At 44.6% G+C, this 18,769-nt stretch overlaps 1 protein-coding gene across 1 annotated transcript; it reads left to right on the top strand.

The window, feature by feature from the left end:
* Positions 1-1,791: 1,791 nt before the first annotated feature.
* Positions 1,792-17,746, top strand: ARSI (arylsulfatase family member I). Its single transcript, XM_030211991.1, has 2 exons — positions 1,792-2,117; positions 14,092-17,746. Exons 1-2 carry the CDS (start codon positions 1,798-1,800, stop codon positions 15,488-15,490), a joined length of 1,719 nt encoding a protein of 572 aa, XP_030067851.1. The 5' UTR covers positions 1,792-1,797; the 3' UTR covers positions 15,491-17,746.
* The last annotated feature ends 1,023 nt before the right edge of the window (positions 17,747-18,769 follow it).

Below are 18,769 nucleotides of genomic sequence, written 5' to 3'. Positions count from 1 at the left end.
TGGAACTGCTTCTCCCACTGAAAAGCAGCGGCCATTTCTTTGGGAGCTTTACTTCTCTAGAACCCTTCTTCTGATCTGTCCATTTTCAAAGCCTGTTTTCTCTAGATCCTCTCTCCCCCCTCCACCCCCCACCTGCAACATGGTCCTGTTCAATTACAGGGCAACCTTCGAAAGTTAATCAAAAATGTATTAAGTTATGTCCAATAAAAAAGGTATCATCTTATTTTCTTTTCCATGTTTTATTTTGTTTGCTTTCTATTGATTACATTGTCAGAAAGTTGTTTTGGAAAGACAGATGGACAGACATTCTCCACATGGTATGTGTAATTGCTTTTCAAAATCCAGTTCTGCTGAAAAGAATAGAAATGTACTCTTCCTTCCATAAAAGCCCTGCTGCTGACTCACAATGTCATTACCAAAGAGCAGATAGAAGTTAAGTCTTGACATAAAATCCCCAATAATATTTATTGTCTAAATAAAAGGAGCAGAAAAGCTTCTCTGAATAAGAAATATAGGAAAGAGGATTTTTTTTTTTGTTCCCTTTATCTGATTCTCTCTAAATTTCTCTACCATTATTCAGTTCTCTGCTTTTCTGAAGGTCGAACTCATACAGCTTTTTCTTTGCAGCCCGGGAACATGCTGGATTTTGCCTGTACCATTCTGCAGCATTTATGTAAAACAATACAGTTTCTTCCCGTCCTAGGGGCAGGATGATACCAGATGGATGTGCTCACTAAATTGACAAAAAAAAGTTGGAAAACAAAACAGCTGCAGCATCCCACCCTCCTAACGTCAGACTATTCAGACCGAAAATAAAACCCTTCTTAAAGTCTGGACCAAACCTGCAAGGAGGGAGTGCAGATCATTTTCTGTTTCAAAAGCTATCAATCACTTAAGATGCCAGGATTGCCTCTAGAGAAAGAAGAGCTGGTTTTAGGGCCCTGGAGGGTCCCAGTCACGTCTGCTCAGTTTTCCCTTCGAGTTAAAGAAATGGGAGGCGCCAGGGTACCGGGTTCTCCATAAACCTGGCTTCAGTGCTTAAAGCCCGGCAGATGTTACAACTTTTCCAAAATGCGTTTTAAAGCTTTGTTTTAGCAAAATCATTTCCGGCTGGGTACAGCAACTGTTTGCATTTTCAAGAAAGCCTAAAGAGTGATTTGCAGAGTGTTTTGATTGCCTTATACTTACTGCACAGCCCTAAGAAACTTCAGCAAATCTCGTGGAAGCTTGTTTTTAGCGGAAGGAGAGGAAAACAGCAGTGATTTTATGCTGCAAAGCAGTTATGTTAGAGGAAAAACTCTGGAGAAAAGGCCAGCTATTTTTGCATTAGTAGAGGTGGTAACCTAGGCTGAGCTCTGTTTATAAGTGCCAAAAAGCCTTTGCTAGATTATAAAGTTAACTGAAGACTTGCAGGGGTCAGATGTTTACTGTATGAAAAATCCTGGTCGATCTTGCTGTAATCTTTGGCGGCTTTTTAAAACGACTGAGATGCAAGTTTTCACCCTTGGGAGCAGCTTTGAGCAGCTATGGATTCATAAAAATGTATAAGCATATTTTGCATTTTTATTTGGTATGGGATGAACAACATAAATACCCATAAAAAAAAAAACACCCCTTGTGGATCCAGTTCATTGGCAGAAAGTTTTTTTTTCATTTCGTTATAAACTTTCTTGAAGCTTTTGCAGGAGGAGGAGTTTTTGGGGGGTTGGAGGTACTTCTAGACAGCCGGGGGGGGGGGGGGGGGGGGAGATGTTTGGCTATTGAAGGGTGCAAAAGGACCGATCCCTTTGCTCCGACATGGCTGTTTATGCCCTCACTGGCTTCTCTCTGGTCAGTCTGCTCAGCTTTGGCTACATGTCCTGGGACTGGATGAAACCCAATATTCTTGGAAATGCTGCTATGGAAGCAAGGGAGAAACCTGGACTGGCTGCTTCCTCCAGACCACCTCACATTATCTTTATTCTAACCGACGACCAGGGGTACCACGATGTGGGATACCACGGCTCCGACATCGAAACCCCAACACTGGACAGACTGGCGGCCGAAGGGGTCAAACTGGAGAATTACTATATCCAGCCCATCTGCACTCCATCAAGAAGTCAACTGATTACTGGCAGGTAAGGACCAGAAACATCAGACCTTTTGCTCCTCTGCTTTCTCTGGCAAACTTTGGGACCCTCGTCTGATTTTAAATAGAGAGCATGATTTTATTTAGTTAGTTCTTTTGAAGTGTTTATACCATTTTCACAAAATAAAACAATACAAAGTCATGAAAACAGAAAACAGATCATGGCAGATTTGAAGGGGGTCAAAATCAGTCTGACACTGCAAAACATGGGAACACATTTCTAAGCTTGCTTTAAAAAAAAAAAAGTTATTGCCCCCTTCCCTCGCCTCCCCAAAAGTTTGCATTTCTTTCCATTTGGCTCTGGCCTCAGGTTTTAACTTATCCCTGCAAAGCTTTGTTTGTTTTACTATCCCTGGGTGCAGTTTGGGAAGGAGAGTCCACTTTGGTCAGTTCTCTTCCTCCTTTGTCAGGGGCCAGCTGAATTTGTGACTGGTCAGTAGGAACCATGTTAAAACTCCAGTTTTCCTCCTAGAGATGTGAGTTTTGCTCCTCTTGCCAGGTAAATGGTTAAACTGCATTTCAGCTGAGAATTGAACTCCAGTATTCTGTTTAGTGTTAGACAGATGTGGTATCCATGTTAGTCCACTTCCAAAGGTAATCAATAGAAACAGAATAAAATAAAACATAGAAAAGAAAATAAGATGATACCTTTTTTATAGAACTAACTTAATACATGTTTTGATTAGCTTTTGAAGGTCGCCCTTCTTCATCAGATCAGAAATAAAGAAATGTTGGTAGATAACAGTATATATAAGTGAAACATCAAAGCATTTCAGTGACAGTCTAACAGGGTGAGGGTGGGGTGGGTTATAGGAGAGACAGGGAGGGCCGAGTGGATGAGGGACAGGGAGATATGCATGATTATTTGTTAAAACTTCCAGAGGTCTAGTTAATCTGCCACAGCAAAATGAAAATAGAGGTTGATGCCACTTTACAGGCTAATCTCCTCCACCTTTGGAGGACTAGAATTCAATGTCCTGTGCATCTGATGAAGTGTGTGTGCTCTTGTCCTGGAAGGTTCCTTCTTCAATAAATCTGTTAGTCTATATGGAGGGGCATAATCGAAAGGCGCCAGCCAAATTGATGTGCGGCCATCTTCGGGGCCTGCTCCACGAAGGGGCGGAGCAAGGCGTATTTTCGAATTACGCTTGGCGCCGGCCAAATCGCTCGCCAGGGTTAGATGAGATGGCCGACTCCGATTTTCAGCCATAATGGAAACCGGAGCCGGCCATCTCAAACCCGGTGAAATGTAAGGCATTTGGGTGTGGGAGGAGCCAGCATTTCTAGTGCACTGGCCCCCCTGACATGCCAGGACACCAACCAGGCACCCTAGAGGGCATTTTTAGAAAATTAAAAATTAAAAAAAAAATTAGCTTCCAGGTGCATAGCACCCTTCCCTTGGGTGCTGAGCCCCCCAAATCCCCCCCCCCCAAACCCACTGGCCACAACTCTACAGCATTACCATAGCCCTAAGGGCTGAAGGGGGGCACCTACATGTGGGTACAGTGGGTTTTGGGGTTTTTTGGAGGGCTCCCATTTACCACCACAAGTGGAACAGGTAGGGGGGATGGGCCTGGGTCCTCCTGCCTGAAGTGCACTGCACCCACTACAAACTGCTCCAGGGACCTGCATATTGCTGTCAGGGAGCTGGGTATGACATTTGAAGCTGGCATACAGGCTGGCAAAAAAAGTTTTTAAAGTTGTTGTTTTGAGGGTGGGAGGGGGTTGGTGACCACTGGGGGAGTCAGGGGAGGTGATCCCCGATTCCCTCCGGTGGTCATCTGGTCAGTTGGGGCACTTTTTGGGGACTTGGACCTGAAAAAAAGGGTCCAAATAAAGCAGACCAAATTCTCGTGAAGGCCGGCTTTCATTTTTCCATTATTGGGCGAAGCCAGCCATCTCAACGCACGCCCCCGTCCCGCCTTCGCTACCGTACCGACATGCCCCCTTTGAACTTTTGCCGGCCCCGCGACGGAAAGCAGTTGAAGCTGGCCAAAATCGGCTTTCGATTATGCCGATTTGGCCGATTTCAGGAGATCGCCAGCCATCTCCCGATTTGTGTCGGAAGATGGGCGGCGATCTCTTTCGAAAATAAGCTGGATGGTCTCTTTGTGATTTTAGTGCTTACTCATGTTAATCACTAATGTGTCTGTCATAATTAAGCCATGTTTCCTTTCTACCTTGTACAACGTGGTTGGCTCCATGTTTCACTGGTCAATGCTATGCAGGTCACAGGTAATAGGAGTTTGGAAATGACCTTTTTAATATGTCAAAGTGTCCAGGCTAGAGGCTCACAGGTAACCTCATAACTGGCATCCAGATTTCCAGCACTAAGCTCCACCCCCAACCCCACCCCCACTCCCATTCCATCCACCATAAAGTACATACGACACCAAAACATGGTTTGAACCTGGATGCAGCTTTATTCTGAACAGATCAAACAATACGCCTGAGCCAAGCAGAAAATATTCATACCAAAAGTTAACGCAAAACCCAACATATCCACTTGCCATATTCATAGCTAGGAGTTTAAATGACTACTGAGCTATCCAGTACCCACTGAAGTAGCTCAGTGGACCCTACCATTTGCAGTTCATGCCATGTTACTAGCTGTGAACTACCACAGCCCCCAGCTTGGCGCTTGCTAAGCCAATGACATTGTAAAAGAACTTATCCTATCCTCCGTAGTAACAATACAACTTTCCACCCATACAAAATCCTTGGCTTGGGCACCCTGCCCCCAACTGCGATGAATCCCCACTTCATTAACAAATCACAAAGTCCAAAACAACCATAACAACAAAGGAAGGGTGGGTGGGAGCAAGGAGAAAATGGTGGGATCAGCTTCACAAGGCAAGTGAGCTGGCTCCTACTGTTGCAACACTCCTCCACAATCCTCCTCTCAATTTCCTGACACTTTCATTAGCCAACCAATCACCTATCCCCAAGCCCTTTCAAACCCAAACAGCTCTCAGCAATCGCCCCTTGTTCCCCTTCTCTCCTAAACCCCTGCTGTGATGCTTACAGTCCCAAGCCAACACCTGGTTAAAGTCGGCTCACAGGACTGCACCCTCACACCTTGTCAAAAATATTACAAGGTACATTTTTTTTTCTCTATATTGGTTCCTTAGCATCTGGAGATTCACCTGAATAAATGGGAGGCACAAGCTAGTATGAAACTGGACTACGGACACATCTATTGCTTCTTGATGTACAGCAGAGATTCTTAGTCGGTGGGGACCGCACTCCCAAGGAGTGTGGGAAGAGGTCGAACTGAGTGCACAGAAGGGTCTTGAAATCTGAGGCAATTTATTGAAACATTCTAGACAGAACGAGGTGGTTATTAGGACAGTTTTCAAAGGAATTTGCCCAGAGCAGAAACAGATGAATGTATGTGATGATATGCGTGTTATGCTGTCAAGAACTAAACCACAATTTTGAGTGTTGGTTGAGGGTAAAAAGCAGCAATGTTCCTACTAATGGCAATGAAACATAAGGGTTTTTTTTTTTAATTTAATTTGCTTCCTTCTTCTCTAAGTTGCACAATCATGTTTTCATGACAAAGGCTGTGACCTATTGAAAGAAATTAGTGAATTGTTGCAAAGCTTGCAATCCTAGGGCCCTGTTTACAAAGGTGCACTAGCATTTTTAGCATGTGCTAACAGTGTAGATGCCTATAGGAATATTATGAGCAGGGCTTTTTTTCGAGGGGGTACTTGGGGGTACTGAGTACCGGCACCTTTTCCATTGTCTGCTAAAACTGACCCATGGTCCCCAAGTTTTAATGAAAGAGCTCAGGCTCTACACACCAAATCTGCCTTGTCATAGATTCTGCGACTGGTTCCAGGGGGCCTGGCTGATGTGGGGTGGGTCCCTCAGAGATCACCCCACCCCTGAAGGGTGGCTTGGCATTTGAGTACCGGCAACTTTTTCGCTAGAATAAATACACTGATTATGGGCATCTATACAGCGAGCTCGAATTTTTAGCACGCAGTAAAAACGCTAGCGTGCCTTTGTAAACAGGGCCCCTGGTATGTATCATTTGTAAATGATCATCTTATTCAACAACGTTATGTACAATTGATGTCACATTGTAGCTTTAAGTTTGATTTCATTGGTAGTATAACTATGTACTGGTGTAATTTTAGCGACATGTTAATGGCTAATAATGACATATGTAGCTGGCAGTAGTCACTAGTGGACACATAGTTTAGGAAGGGGATGTGAGGGTTTCATTGACCAGTTAAAGTGGTGCAGGATCCAAAAAAGATTAAGAACCTCTGATGTAGAGAATTCGGGTTTTGCAGGCAACGGGGTGCGCCATGACCATTGTTACAAAAGTGCATGCTGTGTTCAGTAAATCTCATGAAATAGCAGGACACAGATGGTACCTCTACTCCACTTCTAAATGTTTTACAGGTAGTATGTCACGTGCCTATTGAACTTATATGCCACTGAACCAGCTTCCTATGCTGCTCTTCAGTTATTTTATATCAGCAATCTATTTATTTTGTAGTATTGTTTTCTTTGTACAGAATTACTGTTTTTTTGCACCTTAATACAATGGTTAGAGAAGCAAAAATTGTGCTTTACTACTGTGTTGGTTTTCCTTTGTCAAATTCTATTTTTGGTGGGCTACTCCATAACTCTGGCCCATCCCCTTCACCTGTACTGTGAAGGGCAAGGATAAGGGATTCAGATTTAATTCACCCCTTTTTTAGTAGTTCAAAGCAAGTTACAGACAGGTAATAGAGGTGTTGTAAAGCATCTTATGACCCTGTCATATTACCTTAAGGGTCAATATTCAGCTCACAGAGGTGAGCGGCTTATAAGCTGCTTCCAGAAGTGAGTTGGTAGCACTGAATATCCAGGTATGTCCGCTGACCTGGAAGTTAACCAGGTACTGGCCGATCTTCAGACTGGTCCCTGTTTAACTTGGTGCATAAAGCCTAGGACAACATTTTTGCTGTCCAAATTTTGAGGCCCTTTTACTAAGCCGCGTAAGCGTCTACACACACCTGATGTGTGCCAAAATGAGCTACTGCCTGACTACTGCCTGGCTCTTGCAGTAATTTCATTTTTGCCGTGCGTCTGATACATGCGTCTGAAAAATATTTGTTATTTTCGGGCACGCGTAACGGACACGGGCCAAGTGGCATTTGGCACATGTAGGTCATTACTGCCTGGTTACCACGTGAGTCTTTACCGCTAGGTTAATGGCTGGCGGTAAGGTCTGAGACCCAAAATGGACACAGAACAATTTTCATTTTGCGGCACATCCATTTTCGGCAAAAAAGGGCCTAATTTACAGGCTCCATAAAAAAATTGGATCGGCGCGCCCCCAAAACCCGCGCCTACACTACCGCAAGCCATTTTTCAGGGTGTCTCTGTAAAAGGACCCCTTTATGCGCTCAAAAGGCAGAGACCTGCCAATACGCAAAGCAGGAGTACAGGAAGCAGATCAACACTGTTTTCTACCTGAGTAGTCAAGGTGCTGCCCTTTGCTGTTTTCATAGATTTTTGACTAGTAGGAGAAAAGTGGCTACTGTTTCCCCTATAGTTTTATCCCTGATGCAGCCTGAGGGTGAAACGTGGCCACGTTGGGTAAGCGTTTTAAATAAACATCAATTCTCTTTATTTTTGTTGATCTGCTTCTTGTACTCCTGCACTTACTTAGCTGATTGGCTACTGAATATTGCTGCTAACTAGATGAGTTGCTGCTCCCCACTTGTTTCTGCCTCCATCATGTTTCTAACCCAGCTGCTTTGGAGATGGCCACTTAGGGTTGATATCAGGGGTGTATCTACGGGGCACCACGGGGTCCTGGGCCCACGCAAATTTTGTCCGGGCTCCTAGTTTGTCTGGCGGGGGTCCCAAACCCCCGCCAGCTGAAGCCTTCTTCAGCGCGGTCTCCGGCGCAGCCGCGTTCGCTGCCTGCACCCTGCTCTTCTTTCTTCTTGCTCCTTCTGTGCATGCTGATGCTCAGCGGTCTCCGGTGCAGCCGCGTTCGCTGCCTGCCCTCTGCTCTTCTTTCTTCTTGCTCCTCTTGTGCACGCTGATGCTCAGTGGTCTCCGGCGCAGCTACGTTCACTGCCTGCCCCCTGCTCTTCTTTCTTCTTGCTCCTCCTGTGCATGCTGATGCTCAGCGGTCTCCGGCGCAGCCGCATTTGCTTCCTGGCTCTTCTTTCTTCTTGCTCCTCCTGTGCACATTGGTGCTCAGTGGGATCCGGTGCAGCCGCGTTCACAGCCTGCTTCTGCTCTTCTTTCTTCTTGCTCCTCTTGTGCACGCTGATGCTCAGCGGTCTCTGGCGCAGTTGCCCTCGCTACCTGCCCCCTGCTCTTCTTTCTTCTTGCTCATCCTGTGCACGCTGATGCTCAGCGGTCTCCGCTGCAGCCGCGTTCGCTGCCTGCCCCCTGCTCTTCTTTCTTCTTGCTCCTCTTGTGCACGCTGATGCTCAGCGGTCTCCGGTGCAGCCGCGTTCGCTGCCTGCCCCCTGTTCTTCTTTCTTCTTGCTCCTCCTGTGCACGCTGATGCTCAGCGGTCTCCGGTGCAGCCGCGTTCACTGCCTGCCCCCTGCTCTTCTTTCTTCTTGCTCCTTCTGTGCATGCTGACGCTCAGCGGTCTCTGGCGCAGCTGCATTCGCTTCCTGGCTCCTCTTTCTTCTTGCTCCTCCTGTGCACATTGACGCTCAGTGGTATCCGGTGCAGCCACGTTCACAGCCTGCCCCCTGCTCTTCTTTCTTCTCCTGTGCATGCTGACGCTCAAGAAAGAAGAGGAGGGGGCAGGCAACGAACATGGCTGCGCCGGAGATTGCGCTGAAGAAGGCTTCGGCTGGCTGGGGTTGGGGACCCCCACAATCAAAGGTATTTGTTTGTGAGGGGGCGAGGCGGTGAGGGGGAGGTGAGGTGGGGGGTGAGGAAGCGAGGCGTAGCGATGGTGGGGGCGGCGGGGCGCCACTCAAAATGTGCCCCCAACCTCAGACTTTGGCCACTCCCACCGTGAGGTCTGGCTACACTCCTGGGTGATATTCAGTGACAATACCCGACTAAGGGGGGATGCACTAAAGTCGTCGTTAGAGCCGTTCTGTACCGAATTCCATAGCGAATCGGTAGGGAACGGCTATGCATGAAGGAAAGGGAATGCAAATGAGCTGCTCGTTGCAGCTCACTTGCATTCTCGAATCCTTCGTAAAACTGTCGGATAATCGGCTGGTAAAGCATGTGCAGAGCAGCCAAGCGTTATGCTGGCTGCTCTGCGCATGCCAAGGACGTTAAAAAAAAACACGTCCTTTATGGACGGCCTTGCTCCCCCCTGTGTTGAAATCAGAACTTTACGCAGCCCCGGCACCCCTCCCTTCCTTCCTTCCTTCCTTGACAGCTTCCCTGCCATTCTCCGCCCCCATAAAGGACGCTCCTGACGAGCACTTGATCATTTTTGCCCCCTCCCAATTTTTTTTAAAAAACATTTTATAAGTGTTCCAAGCCTGCGCAGCCCCAACGAGAGGTACAGACCTCTCGTTAGATTTCCCAGCATTTTCCAGTGTTAGGGCAAGCGGAAAAGCTTAGTGCATCTCATTTCAATAGGGTTTCTACACAATTTGTTCATCTGCATTCCGTTTGCGTTAGCTGCTACCATCGTTGGAAAAAAGTATTTAGTGCTTGCCAGGATTTACTACTTGCTCGTTAATGGCTCGTTATTGGCTCGTAAAGTTTAGTGCATCTGGCCCTAAGTGCTGCTGAATGTTGGCAGCTGACTGGCTCAGAAGGGATTAACTAGGATAGAATTCCACAGACTGTGAGCAACTGATTTAAATATTAGATGAGGCAGATGGAATATCAATTTTACTAAGTTTTGTTAACCAATTGGGTTTACAACTTGATCTTATTTGGATGTTGGTACTCATATGCAGGGCCATCCTTGCTTGCACATTGGCCACAGAGTCTATGAAAAGCAAGAACTGCAGTCATTAGAACACACCTCTTGTTGGAAAATAGAAGCCAGATGGCAAGAAATTTCTACATGCGGACAAACAAAATCTTTAGTGTAGTAGAGTCCTAGCCTCTGTAGTGCTCTCCGCAGTTACATAAGAATGCAGGATTCTTTAATCAGGTTTAAAACTGATATAAAGACCTTTCTATTCGAAGATGCATTCTCATGAGCCAATCACCCCCTCAGTGGCGTACCTAGCTTGGTTGCCACCTGGGGGATGGAGCACCCCCTTCCTCCAGGTGTGTCACCCCCCCCTGCTCTCCCTCCAAGCAGTAAAGGGTTGCACTGAGCAATTGAACAGCTGTTATAGGAAGATGACATCAGAGGGGGCAGGCGACTGGCAGAGACAACAGCCTCATGACTGCTCAGTGCACTCTCTTACTGCCTGCACCTGGGGAGGATCGCACCCACTGCCCCACCCTTGCTACACTACTGAACCCCCTTACTAGGCCAAGGGCTGGATCGCAGGAGCAGTGGGACATCCTGGATAGCACTACTGTAATTCTATCCTTTTTACTTTCTCTAACTTTCCTGTCCTAATGGAATTCCTTTCAATGATTCTCTTTCATAAATTTTATGCGAATGTGTAAACCACTCAGACGAACCCTGATGGGTGGTATAACAAATAATAAAAGAACTTGAAACCTTGGCTAGAGCCTTACAAATATAGAATAAATGAGCACATATTAGACATAGAAATGTGGAGACAAAAACTGGACACCCAAGAAGCTGCCTGCAATACAACACCAGAGAAATAGAAACAGAAATGCATTTTTCCCTGTCTTGTGCAAAGTAGAACAGAATATCAGAGATACGGCACATTCAGATTCTCAAAGTTGGCATATTAAAATCATTGAACCAAAACTAAAATGCTTTCTACCTTCACTGTCAGATAACTCAGCCTCTGTAGCTCTGCCTCCCACATTTTGCAGGGGCTGAGCTGATATGTACTGGCAGCAGCATCTCCATCTTCTCCTAAGGACCCACAGGGACTGGCTGAAGATACTGCTTCTTTTATGGAGAGGGGCAGGAGCACTCCCTATTTGTGTGCTTAGGGTTACAAATCCTGGGCTCTTTCATTAATACTTGGGGACTGTGGGTCAATTTTAGCAGGCAATAGAAAAGGTGCCTGTACTCAGGACTACCAGATACCCCTGAATAGAAGCCCTCCCACAAACAATGTCCAAATCCCTGTAGGAATTCTTTAAGGTACCATAATTCTATCAAACATTAAAAGTAACTGAGAGTCTGGACCCATCTAAGTTCTGAAACAGCAGAGATTTAATGCCAGAAAGTTGTCCTTTAGCCAAGGTGTAACCATCAGTTGACACTAATTAAGCAGTAAAATTGTCTTCTTTGGTGGAACATCTAGAGGAGCAATTATCTGGGTACCATCGGGATAGGCAACAAAAAGAAGGCCAAAAACTCAAACTAGCTGTCCCAGGGGTTACAAGAATACAGGGATTGATATTGAAAGCAATTTAAACAGCCTGGTTAGTTAAGTCGCTTGTTCGGAGCTAACATAACCAGTTAGTGCCAATGAAACCAGGGGTACCTCTTCAAGGAGGCAACACTGTTTTTTTTTCTTTTTTTCAGGTTTACCTTACTGGATTTCTGGGACCTAGATTAACTGGGAGGCCTTTGGTATCTGGAATCCACTTTCTCATTTTGCAACTTGCATCCACCACCACAGACTGAAGTCCAGTCCAGAGTATGTTCTGAACCAAGGGTTAACTTAAAAAAAAATATTAAGTGGCAAATACAAAACAAAAGTTCAGTCAATTAGGAGAGTATAAAATGTACAGATGCACTAACTTCTTCTTCTTCTGGAAATTTCCCTTACAGTGGGAATCTCTTCAGGAGTGTGAGACTGACCTCAGATGTGATCGTTGGTTCTTCTGTGGAGGCTGACCCTCTCAGAACACAAGCTATATTGTCTTCACTTTTGTTCTAGGGACTGTGCCACCCTTTCCTTTTAGATTTTCAGAAATTCTTACAATCAAACTTCTTAACTCCTCTTAGACAGTACTGTGGTGTGGAAGAGGTCCAGTAGGGGACCAAGGAAAAGTGGAGAATTTGTGTCAGTGGTCCAGTAGGAGACCAAGGAGAAATGAAGAGTTTGTGCCAGTTATATAAAGAAGAATTATTAAATTCTTCTTTGGATGAGAGCTGTAACCTTGGAGGGAATGAGCTGCAAATGTGTATGTAGTCTAGCCAAAGAAGATAAGGTGGGCTGTATATGTTGCAAGTAATGTGTGAGAAAGAGAGAAGTATATTGTTCACAAAATTTGTAATCATGTATGGAATGTGCAGTCTTGTTTGATTATTGCTAATAAAAAGCTAGAGCTTAGAAGGGAAGTCAGAAATCAGTTAGTTTTTATACTTTGTTTTAGAGGGGGCGGGTTAGGGGTGGAGAATGGGCATGGATGCGCCAATCAGCTAGTAGGCTGACGTTACTGCTGTACTAGCAGGTTAGCACGTCCATAACGTGGGAGCCCTTAGTGTATCCTAAATTTATTTATTTATTGCATTTGTATCCCACATTATCCCACCTATTTGCAGGCTCAATGTGGCTTACATAATTTTGTTAACATAGTCATTGCGGGTTCAATGTGGCTTACATATTTTGTTAGCAAAGTCATTGCAGGGTGACAGATAAATTTAATATTGTGTCGAGGTTAGGTAAGGGTAGGAGGAAGAAGAAAGGGGTAATTAGGTAGTTATAGTGATTAGGTAGTTATAGTAGGTGAGTTATCTTGGCTGAGTGCTCCAGCAGTATTTTTTTTTAATGCTAGTATTAGCGCAAGGCCAGGAATACAACAAATAGAAAAAAAGGCCCTTTTTGATGGTTACCCTAGAAATAGGCTTAGCACATGGAAAGACCTGCATAAGGATGGTCTAAGCCCATTTCTTAGTGCAGCTTAGTAAAAGGGCCCCTATGTTTAGTATTCTGAACATGCACGCATGTAGCCAGCCTTGAGGCTTGATTCAGGGCCTGTGATTGCATTGTTCTAGAAGGATATATGGAGCATGGGCCCTGGCCCAGAGCCTTCTGTGCAATGACCAGGTAAATTGGGGGCAGGTGGGTATATAAAAAAGGGAAAAAGCCTTGGAAACAGACAAGTCATAACAAGAATGTATCTTACTATTTGATTTTCATTTATTTGTGCTAACATTAGGGCTGGCTCAAGGCATGGACCAGGTGAGGCACTGGCTCAGAGCACTGAGCCTCAAGGGTGCCAAAAAGCCCGCTTCACTTGCTCCTTCGCAGCAGCCAAAACCTCTGTCCCTGAGTCTGGCAGTCCCCCTCTCTCTCAGTCCCCCTCTCTCTCAGCCCCCCTCAGTCTATCTTTAAATGCAGTTGTCTCTTCCCATGAGCTGGCAGCGTTTCACCTAACGCTACTTGCACCAGCTCCGGCATCTTCCCTCTGCTGTGCCCCTGTGGAAATAGGAAGTTATTCCAAAGTGGGGTGGGATGTGGCAGAGAGAAGTTGCCAGAGCTGGGGCGAGTAGCGTTAGGTGAAACTTTGCCAATGCTCGGTAGGTGACTACTGCATTTAAAGGTAGACTGGGGGAGTGTGGTCTGGGAGAGAGAGGGGTGTATGTGCTGATGGTGGTGGTGTTGGTGGTGTGTGTGTGTGTGTGTGGGGGGGGGGGGGGGTCATCGATGTGTCATCCTCTAATAAAGTCATTTATTCTTATTCAGCGTCCATGGTCTGTTTTTGAAGAGCCTGACTCTGTGCTCACTCCTTTCTTTGTCCCGTGACTCTTCGTGGGATTTTTGTGTTCTTTTCACTTTCTGTGGTTTTGTTAGCATTATATTTATAAAATATAATGCAAACAAAACCAGGGTGTAATCATATGAATTAAAGTCATTTGACAAGTGCTTTTTAGAGAAGACAAAATAGATATTGTTTCTATAATTTTGTTTATTCTTTCTTTTGCTTTTCTCTCTCCTCTCCATTTTACATAGGTACCAAATTCACACAGGTCTGCAGCACTCTATCATTCGACCACGACAGCCTAACTGCTTGCCACTCAACCAAGTCACTTTGCCCCAAAAACTGCAGGAGGCTGGCTATTCCACGCATATGGTAGGCAAGTGGCACCTTGGCTTCTACAAAAAGGAGTGTTTGCCCACACGGCGTGGCTTTGACACCTTCCTGGGTTCCCTGACAGGCAACGTGGACTACTATCGTTATGACAATTGTGATGGCCCTGGTGTCTGTGGATATGACTTGCATGAGGGTGAGAACGTGGCATGGGACCAGAGTGGGAAGTATTCAACGCTTCTGTATGCCCAGCGAGTAAGAAGGATTCTTGCCACACACAGCCCACAGGAGCCCATTTTCATTTACGTGGCATTCCAAGCTGTACATACGCCACTCCAGTCTCCCAAGGAGTATATTTACCGGTATCGAGCCATGGGCAATGTGGCACGACGTAAGTATGCTGCTATGGTGACCTGCATGGATGAAGCGGTGAAGAACATCACTTGGGCTCTAAAGAAATATGGTTACTATGACAACAGCTTGATTGTGTTCTCCACTGACAATGGAGGACAGACTTTTTCTGGTGGTAGCAATTGGCCTCTGAGGGGCCGCAAGGGAACTTACTGGGAAGGTGGAGTCCGTGGCATCGGGTTTGTCCACAGCCCTTTGATCAAGCGAAAACGGAGGACAAGCCGGGCATTGATTCACATTACAGACTGGTATCCCACTCTCGTTACTTTAGCAGGTGGCAATCTATCAGACACAGAGGGGTTGGATGGGTACAATGTTTGGCCTGCCATCAGTGAGGGGAAGGTATCTCCACGAACAGAAATTCTTCACAATATCGATCCTCTCTATAACCTTGCTAAATCTGGATCTTTTGAAGAGGGTCAAGGGATCTGGAATACAGCAGTGCAGGCATCTATTCGCATGGGTGACTGGAAGCTCTTGACTGGAGACCCTGGGTACAGTGACTGGATCCCCCCCCAAACTCTGACCAACTTCCCTGGTAGCTGGTGGAATCTAGAACGACTAACGGATGGGGTGCGGAAATCCATCTGGCTCTTTAACATCAGTAGAGACCCCTATGAGCGTTATGACCTATCAGAGCAGCGACCAGATGTAGTCAGATCTCTGCTGAAAAGATTAGTCTATTATAATAGGACTGCTATTCCTGTAAGGTACCCAGCAGAGGATCCACGTGGCAATCCAGAGTTCAATGGGGGTGCTTGGGGACCCTGGGCAAGTGAGGAAGAAGACTGGGAGGAGGAAAGAGATGGACTATTGAAAAATAAAAATAGGAAGAAAAAATGTAAGATATGTAAACTAAGATCATTCTTTAGGAAACTCAACACTCGACTCATGTCCAACAGGATCTGAAAGGACATCAGACGTACTGGAGTGGAATTTTGAATCAGTGTTATGAAACATGAACAAAGAGTTAAAAAGGGAGAGGCAGAGAGCAAATACTTATCAGTCTTCTCCTAGAGGCACTCCTAGCCAGAGGGGGCTTTAGGATTACTGCAATGAACATGCATGAGAGAGATTGCATTCAGAGGGCCTTCAATATATTCACATTTATATTGTGAATATTTATTATGGTAATCCTAAAAGCTCCATTGGCTAGGTGTGCCTGCAGGAGACAGTTGAGAAGCACGGACACATAGAGAAGCAATGCTTTTATAGTCTTGGATACAGGTGCATGGTTACACATAGCCAACTCATAACAATTGCTAATGTATACATAAGTATGGGCATATGCAGACACTAAGCCAGCCTTGGAATTAAACACAGGGTCTGTGGCATACTTTGATTTGCAGGTCTAAATTAATAAGTGCTCATGCACACATGAATAAATAAATAAATATACACCTCCCACACTTGGCCAAGCACACACATTCGAAAAAGTAACCCAATATTGCACATAATATCCAGGTCTATACTACTACCCTTACTATCCTTTGTCCTATAGCATCGTCCTGGGTTCCTGAATGCTGGGCTTCATTTCAACAGTGATTTCTGGCAGCACCCAGTATTTAAACTGGGATGCAGGGTCACCTTCTGAGCCCTTCTTTCATCCTCTTGATTATACTGCATTTTCACTGTGGGTGTTTCAGTCCTTTTCCAGGTGCTCAATGGGATGCTCTTCCTTAAAACCACCCAACCTATCCCTGGGATTCTTGTGTTTGAATGTATGAATGTGTGCGTGTGGATACTCGTATGTATGGATGTACATATTTTTATGTGGTGGGGGAAGAAAAAATTGTGCAAGAAATGTGCATTTGCATAATGTACAAATGGGACGAGGTTGCGTATATACCTATGTGATTTTATACATGGGTAGTATTGCATGTGGTTGTATCTGTGGGAGGAAAAAGAATTCTTAATTACAATATTCTGCATTTAAGTGTGTGTGTGTGTGTGTGTGTGTGTGTGTGTGTGTGTGTGTGGGAGAGGGTGTTATCAATAATGACATTTGTGCATTTAAATGGATGTAATGCCTTTTGCATTATGCTCTGTAAGTTTCTTTCTGTGTAGGCAGACTGCTGTGAATTTTGAAGAAAGTTATTTTTGTCTCTGTAAAATGAGGCCCTCTGGAACTTTTCAGCCCATGCTGGTATTTTTTTTCTATTGTCATTTAATTTTCATTACAAATTTTCCACTGTATGATGTGATACAAACTGTGCTTGCACTGAATAGCCTTGGCATGTAAAGGTGTGGTATGTGTGTGTGTGTGTTAGTGTGTGTGCATGCTTGGGAGGGTAGGTTATACAACAGCCATTAACATGATTAAGCAATATCTGAGACCTGATCACACTTTCTTCTTTACGGAGATGCAGTGATTTAATGAGCAGGGAATTGAGAGCCTGGCTTCTCATCTCCGCTCTACCATTGAATCTAGGCATGATGAAGACAAGCCCTTTCCTCTTGATGTCTTGGCTTATCTAATAGAACTGGGTGTTGATACCTGTAATTATTGCTTGGATTGTCTTTGTTGCAGGAGAACTCCCACTGTTGCAGGTGTGCCTGCTGCTGTTAACGTAACCTCCCAGTGGATGGCATCATTGTTTCACACAAATATGGATAGAAGAGCCTTTCTTTGGTGGCTGCAAAGCACTGAAACTTCTGCCTTTGCTACACCTCCACATACCACACATGACAGAGGGCAAATACACCATGCACAAGGACAGAAGCAGAATATACTGTTTAATGCGTGCTTTCACTGCATGCACAGGGGCTAATTCTCTAAAGATTGCCTAAAGTAAGGCGCTGGGATGATGCACACACTTATATTAACTCAATGGATGGTGTAAATGTTTGCATTTAGTGGTGTGAGTGCTAAGTATTGAATAACCAGCTCATGTAACTGCCTGACATGCCCCTGTCCCACCCATGCTCCTTCCAGGTCCAGAGGGATTTTGAGTGCTCAACTTATAGCGATTAATGACAATTCTGAACATTACTGCTAGTTAGTGCTAATTAGTGTCAAGACCAATTATAACAAAGAATTGGTCATTAATTCCAACTGGCATCTAATTATTAAATTAAATTATGCACACAACTGACACTATGCTATAAACTGCACACGCACATTTGCACACTAAGGACTAGATTCTGTATATCACGCCTAAAAAATTAGCACCAAAACAAAATTTGCATAAGCATATTTTATAAAGTACACCTTAATTTAGGCATGCTTTATAGAATAGGCTTAAATTTCCACTTGACTTATAGAATATGCCGATCATTGGTCCACACAACTAAATTTAGCTGCAGCCAATTACGCCAAATAAAACCTGGTTTAAATCCTGATGCCTAAATTACACACGGAGCGGATATATCCAGTAAGAACATGTATAGATTTTAGAAATGCCCACAACCCTCCCATTCCATGCCCATGACCAAGCCCACTTAGAATTTACGCACACTGCTTTACAGAGTACGCTTAGCAAGTAGTGCGCGTAAATTCTATTTAATGCCAATTAGTGCTGGTAATTGCTTGTTAACATCCAATTATCAGCTCCAATTAGAAATATTATGCCTGGATCCAGATGTTTTCTGCTTTTACAATATCCAGATCTAAAACAGGTGATTTATAAACAGGTTTTCTCTGGCACATTTGCTTATTTGGCAGCCGATCACTGGAATGAATTACCTATTGATCTAAGAAGGCAGTCTGATTAAATGTTTTTTTTTTTTAAACTGTTGAAAACCTTCTTGTTTAAGAAATTTTTAATGTGACGGTGTTGTTTTTCTTGACGGTTAGTTGACCATCATGTGTAATATTCCTGGAGTTGGTCCATTTTACGCTTTTGTGAGCCACACTGAACTTTTGTGGTAAGTGAGGGATACAAGTGTCATGTATTATTATTATTATACACATTGTTATGGAATATGCTTCGATTTCCACACAGAAATCGAAGACACGATAAATAGAATCCCCAGGGTAAGTGTGAATTTGCATAAAAGTTTATAAAATAAGGGGGACACTCGATGGGCCACTCCTCATGTAGGCACAGGAGACTTGCAGGGAGCTAATATCATTTCGACAACTGAACAAGTCCTGAACTGTTCAGGCTTTTAACGTGGCATTAAAGCAATGGTCAAGACCACGGAGGGTGACACAGATGCATTTATTTTTCATTCTTTCTTGAATCT

Source organism: Microcaecilia unicolor, chromosome 8 (assembly GCF_901765095.1).
Source record: "Microcaecilia unicolor chromosome 8, aMicUni1.1, whole genome shotgun sequence".
In the NCBI taxonomy this organism is placed as follows: Eukaryota; Metazoa; Chordata; class Amphibia; order Gymnophiona; family Siphonopidae; genus Microcaecilia; species Microcaecilia unicolor.
Note: the sequence above shows the minus strand (reverse complement) of the source record. Positions and strands in the feature narration are given on the sequence as shown.

Bases quoted from the DNA above. Each gene is read 5' to 3' on its own strand.
- ARSI (XM_030211991.1), top strand. From the start codon at position 1,798: ATGGCTGTTTATGCCCTCACTGGCTTCTCTCTGGTCAGTCTGCTCAGC. The intron at 2,118-14,091 runs GTAAGGACCAGA...CATTTTACATAG, and splicing joins AGTCAACTGATTACTGGCAG to GTACCAAATTCACACAGGTC.